The following is a 19,067-nucleotide window of genomic DNA, read 5'->3' on the forward strand; positions in this document are numbered from 1 at the left end:
GTTTACACTTAAGGTAATTATCAATATGTATGTTCTTATTGCCATTTTGTTAATTGTTTTGGTAGGTCTTTCCCCCCCCCCTTCTTTTTTTCTCATCTCTTGTGATTTGATGACTAATCTTAGTATTATGTTTGGATTCCTTTTTATTTTTTGTGTGTATATAGATTATAGATTTTTGGCTTGTGGTTACCATGAGGTTTCTGTATAACAGTATATTAAGTTGCTAACCTCTTAATTTCAAATGCATTTTAAAAACCCTGCATTTGTACCCTCCTCCCCTCACGATTACTGTCTTTATCTTATTTTACATCTAATTGTTCTGTGTATCCCTTCACTGCTTATTGTGGATACAGATGATTTTACTACTTTTGTCTTTTAACCTCCTTACTAGCTTTGTGTGTAGATGACTTCCTACCTTTACAGTACGTTTGCCTTTACCGGTAAGCTTTTTCATTTCATAATTTTCTTGTATTCTTGTTGTGGCCTTTTCTCTTTCACCTGGAGAAGTTCCTTTGCCATTTGTTGTAAAGCTGGTTTGGTGGTGCTGAATTCTTTTAGCTTTTGCTTGTCTGTAAACCTTTTGATTTCAAATCAAACCTGACTGAGAGCCTTGCTGGGTAAAGTATTCTTGGTCACAGGTTTTTCCCTTTCATCACTTTAAATACACCGTGCCACTATCCTCTGGCCTGCAGAGTTTCTGCTGAAAAATCAGCTGATAGTTTTATGGGAGTTCCCTTGTATGTTATTGGTTGCATTCCCCTTGCTGCTTTTAATACTCACTTTATCTTTAATTTGTGTCATTTTGATTACTATGTCTCAGCATGTTCCTCTTTGGGTTAATCCTGAATGGGGCTCTCTGCGCTTCCTGGACTTGGGTAACTGTTTCCTTTTCCAGATTAAGGAAGTTTTCAGCTATTATGTCTTCAAATACGTTCTCTTCCCTTTTCTCTTTCTCTTCTCCTTCCGAGACCCCTATAATGTGAATATTAGTGTGCTTCATGTTGTCCCAGAGGTCTCTTAAACTGTCCTGATTTCTTTTCATTCTTTTTTCTTTTTTCGATTCAGTGGCAGTGATTTCCACTACTCTCTCTTCCAGCTCACTGATCCGTTCTTCTGTATCATTTAGTCTACTACTGACTCATTCTAGCATATTTTTAATTTCAGTTATTGTATTCTTCACCTCTGGTTGTTCTTTACATTTCCTAACTCTTTGTTAAAAACTTCTAACTTCTCACTCTGTGCATCGATTCTCCTCCCAAGTTCTTTGATCATCTTTATGATCATTACTCTGAACTCTTTTACAGGTAGACTGCCTATCTTCACTTAATTCTTTTCTGAGGTTATAGCTTGTTCCTTTCTAGAACATATTCCTCTGCTGCCACATTTTGTCTAAGTTGCTCTTTGTATTTTTATGTATGTGGTAGGTAGGTTATGTTTCTCCACCTTGAAGAAGTAGCCTTCTGTAGAAGACGTCCGTTGTGTCCTAGCAGTACACTCCCCCCGCCCCTCATCACCTAAGCTATATGCTCTAGGCGTTCCCCCTAAAAGGCCTATGTGGTTCCTTCTGTTATGGTGGGCTAACTACGTGGGTAGTCTGGTAGGCTTGGTTGGCCCCTAGTCCAGTTGGCTGCCCCCTAGTCCAGTTGGTTGCCAGGCCCTGCCTTGTGCAGATGCTGCTGGCTACTGTTTAGTGAGGCCTGGTCACAAGGTGGCTGGTTGCAGAACCCTCGGGGGCCCCAGAGCTAGTGCTGGCTCACTGGTGGGCAGAGTCAGGGTCTCAAAGACTCTAGAGCTGTTGCCCACACACTGGCAGGTGAAGCCAGATCCGGGGTTAGTGCCGGACTATTGGCAAGCAGAACTGCTTCCTGGAGTCTGGCTGCAGGGCCAGGGATCCCAGAGCTCATTTCAGATTGCTGGAGTAGGGGAGAGGCCAGTTCCTGAAACAGTTGGGTATGGGGCCTGGGGTGTCCCGAAGGTTGTGTTGGCCCGCTAGTGGTCAGGGCCAGGGCACAGCTGGTCTCAGGGTAGGGTCTGGCTTGCTTCTGATGTCTGCCCCCTGGTGGGTGAGGCTGGTCTAGAGGCTAGTGCAGGCTTCCTGGCAGGAAGGGCTGGTGACTGTCCTCTGGTGGTTAGAGCTGGGTCTTGGCCCTTTGGTGGGTAGGGCTGTGTCTAGGGGTGTGCCTAGAGGTCAGGAAGTCTTTAGGCAGGCTGTCTGTTGGATGGGGTTGTGTCCCCGCCCAGTTAGTTGACCTGAGGCACCCCAGCACTGACCCCTACAGGCTGCTGAGTGGGGCCAGGTCTTGGTGCTAATGAGCCAAGATGACAGCAGCCAGCAATAGTGTTCATGTGTTTGAGCGTTCCCTAATATGTCTGCCACCAGTGTCCATGTCTCCAGGGTGAGCCACAGCTGCTCCCTGACTCTCAGAAGACTCTCCAAGACCAGTAGGTGGGTCTTGTCCAGGCTCCTATCAAATTACTGCTTTTGCCCTGGGTCCCACTGCACGTGGGATTTTGTGTGTGCCCTTTAAGAGTGAAGTCTCTATTTCCCCCCCTCTGTGGGGCTCCTGCAATTAAGCCCTGCTGGGCTTCAAAGCCAAACGCTCTGGGGGTTTGTCTTCCTGGTGCCAGAACCCTGGGCTGGGGAGCCTGACATGGGGCTCAGAACTCTCACTCCTGTGGAAGAACTTCTGCAATATAATTATCCTCTAATTTGTGGGCTGCCCACCTGGGGGGTATGGGATATGATTATACTGCGAGTCCATCTTTTCTGGTGGGTCCCACTCTTTTTCACTGATGGTTGTCCTGCAGGAAACTGTGATTTTGGTGTGCTCCTGAGAGGACATGAGCTCAGGGTCTTTCTACCTTGCCATCTTGGCTGCTCTCCTTATGAGAGCAGTATGAGCAGTGGTCATACGTGCATACTGAAGCATCACAGCAGATGGACACCAAACTCCCAGTGTTGACATGTGGGCTGAGTTTTGTGGTCAATAGGAGGCATTTTATGATAAAAGATGCTTAGGCAAGGTTAAGCGAAGGGGTGCAGAGCTTCCTTGCACTCTCAGAGCTGCCATGTGTTCACCCTGTTTTCAATTCCTTTGCATGTATAACTAGAAGTGGCTTGCTGGATGATATGATAGTTCTAATTTTTTTTTTTTTGAGGAATCCCCATACTGTTTTCCAATTTACATTCCCACCAAGAGCACACAAGGGTTCCCTTTTCTCCATATCCTCTCCAACATTTGTTATTTGTACACTTTTCAATGACAGTCATTCTGACTGGTGTGAGGTGATACCTCACTGTGGTTTTGATTTGCACTTCTCTAATAATCAGCAATGTTGAGCATCTTTTCATATGCCTGTTAGCCATCTGTATGTCTTCTTTGGAAAAATGCCTATTCAGGTCTTCTGCCTCTTCTCTGATACTGAGTTGTATGAACTATTTATATATTTTGGATATTAATCCCTTGTTGGTCATACCATTTGAAAATATCTTCTCCCATTTTGTAGGTTGTCATTTTATCAATGGTTTCCTTTGTTTTGCAAAAGCTTTTAAGTTTAATTAGCTCCCATTTGTTTATTTTTGCTTTTATTTCTTTTTAGGGTTTTCTACATATAAAATCATGTTATCCACAGTGACAGTTTTACTTCTTCCTTTCCAGTTTGGGTGCTTTTTATTTCTTTTTCTTGCCTAATTGCTCTGGCTAGGACTTCCAATACTATGTTGAATAAAACTGGTGAGAGTGGGCATCCTTGTCTTGTTCCTGATCTTAGAGGAAATGCTTTCAGCTTTTTGCCATTGAGAATGATGTTGGCTGTCGGACTGACATATATAGCCTTTATTTTGTTGAGGCATGTTCCCTCTATGCCCCCTTTCTTGAGTTTTTATCATAAATGGATGCTAAATTTCCTCAAATGCTTTTTCTGCATCTACTGAGATGATCATATGATTTTTATCCTTTACTTTATTAATGTGGTGTATCACACTGATTGATCTGCAGATACTGAACCATGCATGTTAGCATGCCTGGAATAAATCCCACTTGATCATGGTATATGATCCATTTAATGTGCTTATGAATTTGGTTTGCTAACATTTGGCTGAGGAATTTTGCATCTATCTTCATCAGAGATATTGGCCTGTAGTTTTCTTTTCTTGTAATGTCCTTGTCTGGTTTTGGTATCAGGATAATTCTAGGTTCATAAAACGAGTTTGGAAGTGTTCAACCCTCTTCTATTTTTTGGAAGAGTTTGAGAAGTATAGGTATTCTTAAATGTTTGGGAGAATTCATCAGTGAAATAATTTGAGAAAATTATTTAACTTCTAAGCCTGTTATATAAAATGGAAATATATATACTTACCTACATCATATAATTTTATATGAATTAATAACAGAAGAAAATACATAATATAGTATATAGAATCAAGTAATTATACAATAAATGTTAGGTCTCTGCCTATTACCCCACTTCCAAAATAAAAGCACAGTCTCTCAAATATGCCTCATCTGGATATTCATTCCTATTCAGCTATGGTCAAGATGAGAAGGGGCTCAGTAAATACTAATTTTAGCGTAACCTGTGGAAATAATTCTATGAGAAAACTGCTCATTTACTCTGGGGGCAACTTTTAAGTTATGGTTACTTAAAACTCAAGCTTTCAATGCAGCAAATTACCCCCATTAGGTGTGACAGTAAAGAATAGAAGCATCTGTACTATACAGTCCATCTCATTTACTTTGTGTTTCCTCTTTGAATTGATTTTAGAAGTACAACAAACCTTTGATGAAGGAACTGCTGAAGAACTTGAGGGTGAAGTGTCTCTTGATGTTTTCAAAGACTGAACAGGTTTTTCTTTACCTATATAAGAAAATATAAAATGTAATTTTCTAGCTTATTTGTTTTCAACTAGAGTGATTTTGTAAATGAATAAATAAGTGGTGGAGGTCATACACTTATTTTAATAGTGAAATCTTTATTACATTATTAAATTAAGTCTGTTAATATCTAAATCCTCCTATCTGTCTTAGAGGCTGGGCACCATCAAAAATTTCAAATAACCTGGAACCAAAGGACAGCATATATGGCAATCTAGGCCATATCAATGCCAGTTAGCAAACACGGAACCACAGAGAAGACCTCAGGAAAGGCAAAAAACATTTTAAAATCATAAATGCTTCCTCCTCCAAGTTCCGAAAAGTTAACTTTTAATACATCACAGTAAAAATCCAATGGAGGTTATTATATAGATACTACCAAAGAGAATTAGCTAATTAAGCTATAGCTCAAACAGAAAGGTACGTAGGAAACTTAACAGGTATTCATGAAATGTTTAAAAAAAATTAAAACTAGAAAACTATAAGAGAGCACTAATCCAGTACCTGATATGAATGAGTACCCAAATATTTGTTAAATGGTGAAAAATAAATCTGTATGAGATAAAGTCACTAAGCTTTATCTTTGGTCACTTCAGACACTCACATACTGCTCTATGTATACTATTGTTTTTATGGAAATATAAGCCAGAAAATAAATTTAAATATTATTTTAGCCAGTTCAATGAAAACAACAACAAAAATGGGTTTAGTTAAATATAATCTTAAAAATAACAGTGAGCTGTTGCTAATAGAAAAACGTTTCATTAAATTATCTATATGTCAACTGTAACAGATATCCTCTGCTTTCGAGTGCTAGGAAAACTTTAATTACAGAGAAGAGGAAAAAGTAGCACCAGGTTTGGAGTGACACAGAAACTGGTCAAGACTGGATAGTGGGTTAAGGCCAGGAAAGCAGTCAAGGGCAAAAGCGGAGACAAAACGACCTTGAAACTGAGGCAAAGCCAGCTTCAGTCAAAAAGCCTCTTAAGCTCTTCCTGCTATGGTCAAGACAGCGAAGTAAGGGCCTGGAGGTCAAGGGCTTCCAACCACCTGGGGACGTAGTGAATAACATCTCTTTCCAATGTCCTGCAGAGCCGGAAAGGCTTTCTCAAGACGCCCCCCACAGCTTCCCACACCCACAACACGTGGCAACGTGTGAAGATATTTCTGATTGTCACAGTGGGTGAGTGCCACTGGCACATGGTTAAGTGAAGGTTAGGGATGCTGCTAAACATGCCACAAATGCACAGGACAGCCCTCACAACAAAGAATTATCCAGCCTCAAATGTCAGTAGTGCTGCTCTAGGCACAATATTCCAACTGTGAAGCTCCAACAGTCTTAAAAAAGACCTAACTCTAGAATGTTTTAACTTGTGGTACCATTAAGAGACTTTCACACTAAGCAAGTTTAAAAGTTCTTACAGACCTTAAAAATCAAAAGCAAAATGATACAACCATTACTACATCCCCAAATGGCTAAGAACATGGTTTATTTAGTCATTCCCTACTGTATTTCCATCGCACATGGCAAATTCCATATCATAATGTGACAGTGTCAGTCTATCCCACTGCACCAAAAGCTCCTCGAGGAACAAGTATCATAGCTCATTTTTTTCCGAATACCCAAGGCCTACCAAGCTAAGTCCTTTAAGAAAAGAGTAGGCACTCACAAACTTGTGAAAAGCTGAATTATCTTTCTACCCTTAGGATTCAATGACCTCCCCAGTCTACTCTGATTAAGTATTTCCTTGAGAGATGAAGAACTGGACCAATCAGCACAGCACACTATGTTAATTAAACACATAATTATAGGCTCAATTTTGGCACACAGCAGCTAAACACAGCAAAAAAACTTTCACAAGCAGCTGTTAATCTCTTATTTAGCACCTCCTTTACAGACAAAACATCAGCTCTACGGGTATGCCAAGTATGGTGTCCAAGTGTAGTCTTAGGATCTTTCATGATTTTAGCTGCATAAAGCTAATTTAAGCAGATTTCAACCAATCTCAGTGTGCAGAAGCAAAGGAACACTGAAGGAGAGGGCAGTGGTTTATCAAATATCAACATATATTCATAAATACCGGTGGCATGAAGGGCAGGGACAGGCAAGAAGCAAAGGATAAAGAAAAAGGATGATACAGATGGCAGCATAAAGAGCACAAAAACGGTAAACAGAAGTATCCTGATCCTACTGATGTTGGGTCCTTTCTGCCAGTGACTTGTCTACTCTACAGATCTCAACCTCCTATGAGGTGGCAGTTGCTGACTGGGAGTGGCTAGCCCAGACAACAAACCCACATGTCTCCCCAAATCCTACTACGTGAGTCTGCTATTGTTCAACTCTGGTTCCAACAGCAGACTAGTGGAGCAGTTATACACTTTTCCCATTTCTATAACCTCTATCATTTATAGCCCCCCACCCTTCACGATCCCAAATCACAATCTAGCTCAAAACTCACCTCTTTCTGGCTTTCCTTCATTCTGCCGTTTGTAGGAGGCACCAGCACGCACGGACTCTAGGGAAAGGTGGGCAGGGAGGAATTAACACCAGCACCTCTGTGCCCAGGAGGAACAAGAGAAGAACCCAGAAGTAGGAGTAATGAGAACAGGAACTTCTGAGCATTTGCCGGTGACCCTAACTGCCTTCCTACCCTGCTTTCAAGTTGGGCTGACTGAGCAAACACCAATGAAGAGAAATAAATAACAGAATAGGAGAAAAACGCTGTTTAAGATTGGATCCAACAACAATGATGTATGAAGATGAGGCTAACCAACGACAGCATGAGCAGAAAGAAATGAGAAAAGATCCTATGATAAGACACCAAAAGTTAAAGACAGGGATCACACGTCTTACTTATCACTATAAGCATCTAATCTAATCTCCTCCATAAAGTCAATATTCAAAGGATTAAAGAATGACACCAAAAAATCAAGAGTGAAAGATGAATCACCACTAGAAATCAAAAAGGACACCCGGGAAAGTTTTCATAGTATATCACATCAGTTCCCTGAGCATAGGACGGCTACCTGCAAGTAGTCATTCTGACTTGCTCTCAACAGGTAGCCTGTTACTAAATCTTGCTAATTCTTTTTTATGTGAACTCTCTCATATATGGATTTTCCTTATAAACAAATCCACAGCTACTTGATCTCCTAATTATCCCATACTTAGAATCTTGTAAATATTGTTAGTTTCCTTACCTGCAAACTCTTAATGATGCAGATGGAATCGGCTTTCTAAATAGCCTAAATAAACTAGAAGGGGCTCTAAGCTATATTTCCAATAAGTTTTCTTATCATTTATTTCAAATTATTCTATTATAGATCCCAAATTGCCAATTTTTTTCTGAGAAAATAATATTTTCTGAATCACTTTGGCACTGTCAGCACCTTGCATTAAAAAAAAAAATTCAAGAAATATCGCACAAATATTGCCATCCTACTTTTGCAAGAATGTTGAAGATGCAGTATCCTTATCTAATTGTTCACTGATGTCATCAGAAAAAGTTTTGTTCCTCCTGAGCAGCTGATGTGTTTTTATCTAAGTTTCACTATGAACACTATTTATTGCTCATTTCCTTTGTTTTAGGCAAATCCTTAGCTCACTTATAGTAATTGGTGAAATCCTTATCATAGGCATCTATTTCATAAACTACTAACTTTATTCTTTTATTTTCACACCCTTATTCCCCTTTTATATAAAATCCTTCACCCGTTTACTTAATCCTGTTTTAATAAGTGTTTATTTTTGTTAACCTGCCTCAAATTCTTTGTAGATGAAGAAATCAGGACACTGATATTTTTTTTATAGGAGTGTCTGGGGCTTGGGCCTGGCTCACACTAGCTGTTGAGAATGAACTGTCTGTATCTCTTCCAAACTCTTAAGTTCAGTGACTCCACACTGGTAGCCTGAAATCAGCCATGGTAAAAGTATTCACTCCACGAATATTGGCAAATGTCACAATCAGGTGTTTGTCCCTTGAAAAGTCAGTTTACTAACACACCACTGGTGCTGTGTTGATTTTGATTCCAAATTTCAGAAACACTGTAGGAATTACTGCATTTAACTACAGATTCCCATCCATGTTACCTTCAATAAACCTGGGCTATTTAATAATATCCTAACAGACAGTAAAACCACCCAGCTGAATCCAGCTCAGATTGCAAAATCATAAACAAGTAAGTGGTTGTTTTAGTCCACTAAATTTTCGAGTATTTTTTTAACACAAGAGATAATAGAAACAACCCATTGTGCTTAAATTCTTCATCCCAGAGTTTCCAATGATCTGCTTATATTAAAACTGAAGGTCTTTCTTCTTGTCCTCTACTACTGCAGCTTAATGATTCATACACAAGTTCTTCTTAATATTTTACCATTTGCTTTTCATGCCTTTGTAGGTTTCTGTTTGTCATCCTACATCTTCCTACCTTTCTCTTTCTTCTTTGTTGGTTATTGTTCCTTAAATATGAGTGTTCCTCCTATCCTCAATCCTTTTTGTTTTGTTATTCTTCCGTGGCTCCAACCAATACTATGAAGACAAATGTCTCTCAAATCCACTTCTTTCACTCACACTTCTATATTTCTAATTGACAGAATGCTACTCCTTGGCTACTTAGCCATTACCTCAAATTCATCTCACATGTGATCTTAGTAAGCAGAAATTAACTCCTACTTGAGAGCAGGGCAAGAGGGCTCCACACATTCCTGCCTTTGCTGTGACTTGCTAAAGAAAATGAGTTCTAAAGTAGGATGAAGGAAAGAAACCAGGAAAGAAAAATTCTAAAGTTGGCAATATGGAAATCAAAATCCAAGTCAATGTATTGGTGAGTGAAAGAATAAATGGTGAGGAAGACAATGAACAGAAATTTCAAATACTGGTTCCATAGACTAGGTATAAAGTGCTTCCCACGCAGGTGAAATGAAAGCCAGAGAAGCAGCTTAATGTTACAACCAACATTTAAAAGTTCTGTAAGAATTTAACAATATTTGCTGTCTCTTTGAATATAATAGCTGTAAATCTGATACGATCTTTCAGAAATATACTCTCTTGCTGATGTGTTCTCCTGATGAAAGCAGCGATGAACTTAACCAGACTCACCCAATCCTATCAAGTATTATTAATTATTGATAAGCCATATAGGAGCAAAATACACTGCTAGGAAAAAAAATTAAAACCATCCTTAGAGGGACTTCCCTGGAGGTCCAGTGGTTAAGATTTCGCCTTCCAATGCAGGGGGTGCAGGTGTGATCCCTGGTTGGGGAGCTAAGTTCCCACATGCCTTGTGGCCAAAAAACCAAAAAACATAAAACAGAAGCAATATTGTAACAAATTCAGTAAAGACTTTAAAAAAATGGTCCACATCAAAAATATATATATCTTAAAAGAAAACCATCACTGGAGATAATAAAATTAGGGGCTACATCTTGCAAACTATTAAATTCTTGGTACAGTGCCTGATGTATAAGAGAAAACCAGATACTTCTGAACGTCTTATCAATAAACAAATAAACTTAACAGCGCAGGTAGTAGATTCATCTCTCCTTTGATAGCTGAAGCATTAAAGGGGAAATTAAGATATGAACAAATGAAGATGTGGTGGCTATAAGGATGCTGAAGAAATGATTCATTTTTCTGGATCATGGATGAAGACATGCAAATTTGGGGCTCTTGGTTAGGAAGAACACGATTTCTCAGAGATCTACTGATTTATTCAAGAAGGTATGAAACAGGGAATTCTCTGGAGGTCCAGTGGTTAGGACTCCGCACTTCTGTTGCAGGAGGCACAGGTTCATCCCTGGTCAGGGCACTAAGATCCCGCATGCTATGCGGTGCAGCCAAGAAAAAAAAGAAAAAAGAAGGTATGAAACAGAAAAATGGAGGGGACACAAGAAAAATGATCCTTGTGGTAAAGACACCAAAAAAACAACCAGACACAGGGGTAGAAAAAGCTCTCTCTGTACCACCTCTGCTTCCCACAAATAACAAACTTTTGGAGGTAAGAGATCCAACAAGTTGAAATAAAGGCATATTAACTATGAATACATGGAAGTGCATTTCTGAAGAGAACTTTCCTTTAATACATCAGTTACAACCACATGGGCTCACTTTTTAAAATATAAGTAAAATATTACATCGTCTGTACATATTATGAACATGTGCAGCAGGGATGCTATAAATGCCTACACATATGAAAATTCCATTAATTGATTACTGTTTCAGAACCTCCATCACTCAGGTGCCAGAAAAGCTATACCTGTACTCCTGGGATTCACCCAGAAAACTCATAGCCAAAGCTCTTTGTGATATAATAAATAGATTCTCACACAAAAGAATACATTGTAGAATCTAATTCAATAGCACATTTACAACCTGGATCAGTTAACAGTCCAAGATTAAATTCCTCATGAAACAACTCATCCCAATAATCCTTCTCCACTTTCATCCTTCCACCAACTTCTGCCCACTCTTCAGATATCACCTAAAATGCCTATTCCCATGTAATGATTTGTCTCCTTCTCTAAATCATAAACTCAGAGGGCAAAGACTAGATCTGTCTTGCTTGGCAAACCATTTATATGAAATATATTTTTGCTGAATAATTTTATGAGTACTGAACATAAATACAATGACTTTCAAGCCAAGAAACACTAAAATATTTAGCTGCTAAGAAAACAGGTTCTTACTGCGTAATAAACATGATCTGATGGTAAAGCCTTATTTCCATATTCCCATTATCACTTACACCTGCACAGAAAAACCTTCTTTCTAAAGGCAGAATTAAACCTCTAAATTTTATTGGAATTTCAGCTATGATCCAAAAATTCATGTGGACTTCCAAATTCATTCACAGCCAACAGGTATTAAGACATGTGTCTTTTCCCATTATACTTAAGTTCAATAATAGAGTCTATCTTCCAAATACACTCTTCTCAAAATAGTATTTTTAATTCTTGTACATTTTCAGTTATTGTAGAAGATATGCTTTCAAAAAGGATTAAACACTGATGAATAAGTCTTTCTTAAAAATATCTTTCATTCTTAATAGCGGCTGCTGATATTGAGAAAATAAAGGGAGGCTGGGCCCAAAGTCAGAGCTCTAGAAAATCAGATAGACCAACAAAAACAATAAACTTACAAATCTTCCATAGTAATGACATTTAAAAAATTCAACCAAAATGTCACATAACCTAATTTATATATGAGCATCACTGGTAAATTTGACATTAATCTGTAGAAAATGTTTAGAATGAATTAACAAAGAGTTTGTAAATACTTAACATAATCATCCCTAGGAGCCACAAAGATTTACAAAACAAAGCAAGGCAATCTTTATGTCATTGTTTCCATAGTGGAAATGCTTTGTAATCCTCAAGTGGAAAAGAAAACAAGATGGGGAATCACAACTGGTTGAATAACAGCAAACAATGCAGATAAATGGTTGTGGTCCACAGAGGGAGGTGCCTAGAGGTTTCTATATTGGGCCTTATGCTACTTAACATAATTTTTTTTAACACCTTTATTGGAGTATAATTGCTTTACAATGGTGTGTTAGTTTCTGCTTTATAACACAACATAATTGTTAATGATTAATACAAAACACATAAAGCATACTTCATTTGTAGATAAAACAAAGCTGTTTTTATCTGCTGCTAAATACATAGGATCACTAAAGAGATTTTAGGACCTTTATGGAAGAGAATTATAAGCCAAAGTTAACTACATGAAATATATCATTCCCAGATTTTTTTTTAATGCATTAACTACAAACAAATAATTGCAGCTGAAAAAAGTTCAGGCTGCACGGCTTTTTGTTTCATAGTAATATATGTGAAAATGGCCTAGGTTTCAGTTGCCTGCAGTTTCAGTAAGGACCAGTAATACAATATGGTTGACAAAATAGAAGTTCACTTCTGGCATCATGACTTAAAAGGAATAGAAAAAAAATTAGGAAAGCAAAAGGTCTGAAAACCATGTCAAATGAAAGGAACAGCTGAAGGAACTAAATATATTTCAACCTGGAAAAAAAAAATCGAAAAGATTATGATGGTACTTTTCAAATACACAAACGGTTCCAACAAAAAAAGAAATATCTTTATGGCTCTAAGATAAATAACTAGTATTAAGTAGACATTACAGGAAAAGATTTTAACTGTTTTTAAAAATGAGCTATACAAAAATGGAAAGACTGTACTGGGATACAGTAAACATCACAGGAAGTACTTTAACAAAAAGTCTCCCATACCCATATGGGAGACTAAATATAGTGATCATTACTAATGCTATTATCCTAAACAGAAGGTAAATAGCAAAAGTATAAGATAGGAAAACAATGAGATTCATTTGAGAGAAGGTAGGGAAAAAGGAAGTAAATATCTAAGAGATAGTTGACAAATGGAGAGATGTTTCATTAGATTAATTAGAATAAAATAAACTTCAAGTAAAAATACACAACGTATACATAACAAAACAATTTTAACTATAACAGTATCTTAATAATCTGTTAATAAGCAGATTAAGAAGGACAACCTACACTGTTAGCATGTAAATATGAAGAACAACAAGGAATGAAAAATAGTATTGTAGTCACCGTTATGACCAGGTTAGTCCACTTAAGTTATAGGCAGAAAATTCTTAAACGTGAAACACAAGGTGTAAACAGTTTGATTTAGGAAGATAATTAGTCTATGTCAGTACAAAGTTCCATAGGATTTAACCCAAAAGGCTACATAGAAAAAATTTAATTAAATAACATGTGTGGACATGTGTGCACACGTGTGCATGTGTGTAAGCACAAAATGGGAACTAAGCAGCTGAGATGGAAAAGTAATAATCATTCTGTGGCTTATAATTAAGCACAGATATATTAAATGCACAGAACAATTGTGAAGAATTAGTCCTAAAATAATTACCATGGACAAACTACTAGTGATTATTAAAATAAATAAAATTACTCTGAAAAGTATGAACAAGAAGGAAAAAATTAAAAGTTAAAGAATTAACAAAATGAGGGCATAAGGAATAAGAAAATTATTTTTTACCTGTTACAGAAACATTTAAAATCTTTGTCAAAATTTCAATTTACATTGGAAAATGAAATTAACCCATCATTGTTAATTAGCCCAGTTTAAGTGACTGATAATTGAAGGATGATATTTCTCAGTCCTTCTTTGAAGAAAAGCAAGGTGCCATCAACATTTGTGAGATTTAGATTTAAAGCAAAACCATTATCACAAATATGTAAAATAACAATTACTTTTTCCTTTTATTGTTTAAAGCAAGACTTTTACTGTTAACTTTTTGGCAGATGATCTCATGTAACTATTCTAAAAACTATTTAATGAAAGCAGTACAGAAAAACATTTCAACAGTTCAGCCCAAACAGCTAAGGAATCAACCAAAGTAACCCGTAAAGAGAGTTTTCCCAGAACAAACTTTTTTTTCTTGATTAAAGAACTTTACTTTCAAAGCTAAATGACTTAAGAAAATAAACATGAAGGCATTAACAAAGTCATACACTCTATTTCATTCAATTCACACCAGATTTTAGTCTCCCAACTTTCTCTGTTATCTTTCCATCACTGCAAGATATTAAAGGTATTAGACCTCAGAGGATGGGGAAAGCATATCACAGACACTAAGACAGGAGCATCACCATGTGATTCTACATTTCATCTTGAGATTTTAGAGTTTTGGCCACTGATTACCAGGCCAAAGGCAGATAGAAGATGCCTCCCTAGGAATCTGTTTTAGAGGAGAAATGTAAAAAATAAGGCTAATTCAACAGTAATTTAAGTAACTTAATAGCTTCACTATAAGCTGTAAAGAAGGATCTCAAACTTCCATTTTACTCATGTTTTGTTAAAAAGGCTTCAAAATCAGTTTCCAAAGATACTTTCTTCCTCTTAACCAAATTATTAATAGATTTGGATTTAAGTCACACACATCTAAAAAAATATGGTCTTAGAAGGTATATCTGGCTAATTTGGGATATTTAGATCTGTGCATGTGAGCATAAATTAGACTTAGAGGCTATTTACCCACTTGAAGGGTGAGGGGAGAAAAAGGAAGTGAAGCATAGGAGAAAATACCAAACTTTTTAACACTGAGCTCCACAGCAAAACTTTCAGTTACCTGGAACTATTCCAAGAATATTTTAGGTAGTCAGGCATGTGTAAGTGACTATGTTTGTTTTGAATCCTTCAAATGGCATTCTTACACATATATCCAAAAATATGTTTTTTGGAAACCCCACTCTACCTAGCTCTGGAAACAGTAGACAAGTGATAAATGTTTGTTAAATACAGGAATCCAGCAACAGCTACAATGGAGACAATCTAATGATCTGAAGTGATCTTCCATCACTCTGAACATGCAGGAGGCAAAGACTGTTGAACTAAAAACCTTATTATTTGAAAAAAAACAGTTAAAAGGAAGGAAGTTAAAAAGGAAAGAAAAATTATTGGCTTATAATTCTTCTACCTAGAAGATACTTCTCCACCTAGAAGTCTGAACTAAAACATAAGCCCAAATGTCATTTCCTCCATGGCATGTTCTTCTATCCCAGAGTGAGAGTCTCTTACCCTGACCGGCTAATGTCATGTTAACTCATTTACGACATAACGAGCCTTACATCAAAGTTATACTTTACATGTTATATTTACATAATGATAAAATTGTTATCAGTTGGGGAAAAATACACATATATATTCTAGTTCCTTGGTGACAGAGACATCGTTCTAACACAGTGCCCTGGATACAGAAGGCATGAGGAAGTGTTTTGTGAATGAGCTCAACTGCAGGTAGTAGAGTCTAGAATGACAACACAGGAAAGCGTTACCTAGAAAAGTTGCTTCATTTATTTATTCCAACACATACTGAGCAACTGGGCCAGGATGACATGCACTGAATGCCATGCATGGCCAGGCACTCCAAACTTAAAAAAAAAAAAAAAAAATTGGAGGTTGGGAAAGAATGAACCTAAGGTAGGTTTTAGCTCTAAATTCTATAAGGCTATACCTTATATTTAGGGGGATCCACTAATATTTTTCATGAAAAATACAAATAGATTTCCCCTAGTGACAGAAGATTAAAGAGGCTGGATCAGCTCAGGAATTAGCAGAAAATACAGGAGGTGTGTGACTTTCCAACATGATTACAACCTCTTCCACGCTGAAGAACTAGAAGTGAAATGTCATATAGACTGCAATTTGAAATGGTTTCAAAATGTGTGTGTGTGTGTATGACATTCATTATACTATTCTTTCAACTTTTCTGTAAGTTTGAAATTTTTCAAATAAAGAGTTAAAAATAATATCTCATAACACATATAAGGCAATCTGACTCAATACATTCTTATCAGTGGAGGTTGCAAAAAAAAAAAAAGGAGAACTCTTAAAAATACATACTTCTATGTTGAGACTGATGGAAAGAGTAAGTTTTGCTTCTTTCTGGGGAGTAACTTCTACTGCTGACACTGGAGCCGGATCTGCTGTGTGGAGAATCCTTTCGGCCTACAGGTGATTCTCGGAAAAAAGGAGTGTCTCTTTTATGAGGAGACCGGTCTCTCACATAATGGGAAGAGTAGAAGCTTTTTCTTCTAAAGCCATCTCTCATGTCCCTTTGAAGAAAAAATAAAATAAGTTAATTATATCCTACACTTTATATATACAAGCACAAATGGCAAAAGCTCTGGTTACAAACCACTGTTTGTGTTGTAATTTATGTCCCCTTTTTCTACCACCACTTAACTTCTGAAATCAGTCAACAAAATGAAACTTTATCAGTGAATTATGTCATTTTTTCAGTTTGGGGTAGAACCAGGTGGTTAAGTGCAAAAGTTACTTTATTTCAAGCAAGCACAAAAATTTTTTAATGTGAAAAAGTCATATAGTCTCTACTTCTGTTTGCTACTAACAACATACCACACAACTACCATACTCTCAAAGACACCTAGAGAATGCCAAAGATTTCCCCACTGAGACAGTTCATGGTCTACTATCCTCTTCTAAGTATCACTGGTTTTCAACTATTGTGATTCCCCACTGCCCGCCCCGCCACCCCGTGATAATTTGGCAACATCTACAGACATTTTTGTTGTTACAACTGGAGAGGAGGGAATGCCCCTAGTGGTTAGGGGCAGGATGCTCCTAAAATGCTACAATGCCCAGGACAACACCCACACATATACACAGTAAAAAACTATGCAACCCAAAGTGTTAACAATGCCAAGGCTGAGAAACCCTGGTATATACCTATGAAATCCTTGCTCTCTGAATTTATAACAGATTGTTACCAATCTCTAAATACCAACTTTTTATAGAATCTTTACTTTTATAAATTAAATTTCCTTATTAAGCCATATCATCAACTCAAAGCAGAAAGTAAGCCCAAATAATAAAGATTTATAAAGCAAAACTATCTTTATAACAGTAAAGCAAATTAAAATTATTAAATACAACTATGAAGACACAAGCCTCGGACTTCCCTGGTGATGCAGTGGTTAAGAATCCACCTACCAATGCAGGGGACACAGGTTCAAGCCCCGGTCCAGGAAGATCCCACGTGCCGCGGAGCAACTAAGCCTGTGCACCACAACTACTGAGCCTGCACTCTAGGGCCCACGAGCCGCAACTACTGAGCCTGTGTGCCTAGAGCCCGTGCTCCACAACGAGAGAAGCCACTGCAATGAGAAGCCCGCTCACCGCAACAAAGAGCAGCCCTCGCTCACCACAACTAGAGAAAGCCCGCGCAGCAATGAAGACTCAACGCAGCCAAAAATAAACAAATAAATTAATTATTTTTTTTAAAAAAGACACAAGCCTCTATTTAAAAGAACACGTGGAGTCAAACAGGTTTTAATTGAAGATTTAGTAAATGTACCTCCATATTAAAATTAGAGACCATTATCTTCAGACAGAAAAATGCTAAAAAGACGAGCCAATTGTATGAAATTTCAACTGCTCAGAAAATAATTTCAGCATATTGACTGGTAGTCCACAATATATAAGTAGGTTGTTGTCATTAACTGATTAATACCCAAACTATATCCTCTTTCCAGATATAATTTTCTCTGTGCAAAAGTAGAAAACAGTTAAAACTCATATGATAAATAAACTCAGACAAAATACTAATACTGAAATAAAGCATTAAAGAAATTCCAATATATTCAAGTTCAATCACTAAAGCTATAGGAATCATATCAATATCCCTGAGAGCTGAAGTAAGTAGCTATATACGTATTACACAGATTTTAGGAACTGTACCAGGCGCTGGGGACCCAATGGTGAACCACATGCATGCAGTCCCTGCCGTTACGGAACTCTCAGGCTAGTGGGAGAGGCTGATATTAAACATACAGACAAAACATGTAGCCAATGGTGTGTGCAGGGAGACTAGGAGTCTACTTAGTCCCAGCAAGAGACAGTGGTGACTTAGATAAGGCGGGAGCAGAGGAAGGGTCACAAATTCAACATGCACAAGAGTGCAGTTTTGTAGACTCAACGAGACAAGGTAAATGTTTGACTAATGAGTGTGAGAGACGGTGGATGACAAGATGATACCCAGAATTCTGGCACAATGGATTACTGAAATGAGAAAAATAGATCTGAGAAATAGGGACAGGGTGGGAGATCCACATTTAGACTTGATAGTGCTATATTTGAGATGCTCATGTAACATCTTGGTAGGCACGACAGATACTGGTGATAATATCAGAAGAGATTTTTGGCTATAACTATAAATTTGTCTGTAAACAGGCAGTATTTAAAAGCCTTGGGTACAGATGAAAACAAAGGATAAAAAGTGCAGAAGGCCCAGAATCTAGGGCTAGAAAATTGCCACACTGAGAAGAAAATGGGCTGAGAAGAATGAAATAGAGTGGCCACAGAAACATGAGGCACAGGTGAGTAAGTTATCAGGGAAGGCAATGGAAGAGTGCTCCAAGAAGCAGAATAAAGGCTTCATACAGCAAAAGTAAATGAGCTCTTCCTGATAACTTACTCGGGAAATGGAGAAGAACAGGCCCACATTCAGAGGAAAGACTGCCTATTTTCTCTGGAGGGAATGGAAAGATGAAATGCTGAACTACAGTTTCCTAATCCTGACACCAGATGGCAGTAAAATCACAACAGCCTAGTTCAGAGGTATCAAGAGTGGCTTGGGGTGGCTAGAAACACGAGGGAAGTGCATGTCA

At 37.7% G+C, this 19,067-nt stretch overlaps 1 protein-coding gene across 7 annotated transcripts in view; it reads right to left on the reverse strand.

Annotated features, from left to right (window-relative positions):
* PPHLN1 (periphilin 1) overlaps window positions 1-19,067 on the reverse strand; it is a 141,920-nt gene that overhangs the window by 66,009 nt on the left and 56,844 nt on the right. For 5 of the 7 annotated variants that reach the window (XM_081248640.1, XM_081248636.1, XM_081248637.1 and 2 more), the window contains 3 exons: window positions 16,282-16,493; window positions 7,334-7,390; window positions 4,778-4,857 (listed from right to left, as the gene is read on the reverse strand). In XM_081248640.1, coding sequence (XP_081104766.1) covers window positions 4,778-4,857; window positions 7,334-7,390; window positions 16,282-16,493 — 349 coding nt within the window. The remainder of the gene's footprint in view (window positions 1-4,777; window positions 4,858-7,333; window positions 7,391-16,281; window positions 16,494-19,067) is intronic. The other 2 variants (XM_081248639.1, XM_081248635.1) reach the window with 1 other exon arrangement.

Source organism: Mesoplodon bidens (assembly GCF_964165515.1).
Source record: "Mesoplodon bidens genome assembly, chromosome: 11".
Taxonomy (NCBI): domain Eukaryota; kingdom Metazoa; phylum Chordata; class Mammalia; order Artiodactyla; family Ziphiidae; genus Mesoplodon; species Mesoplodon bidens.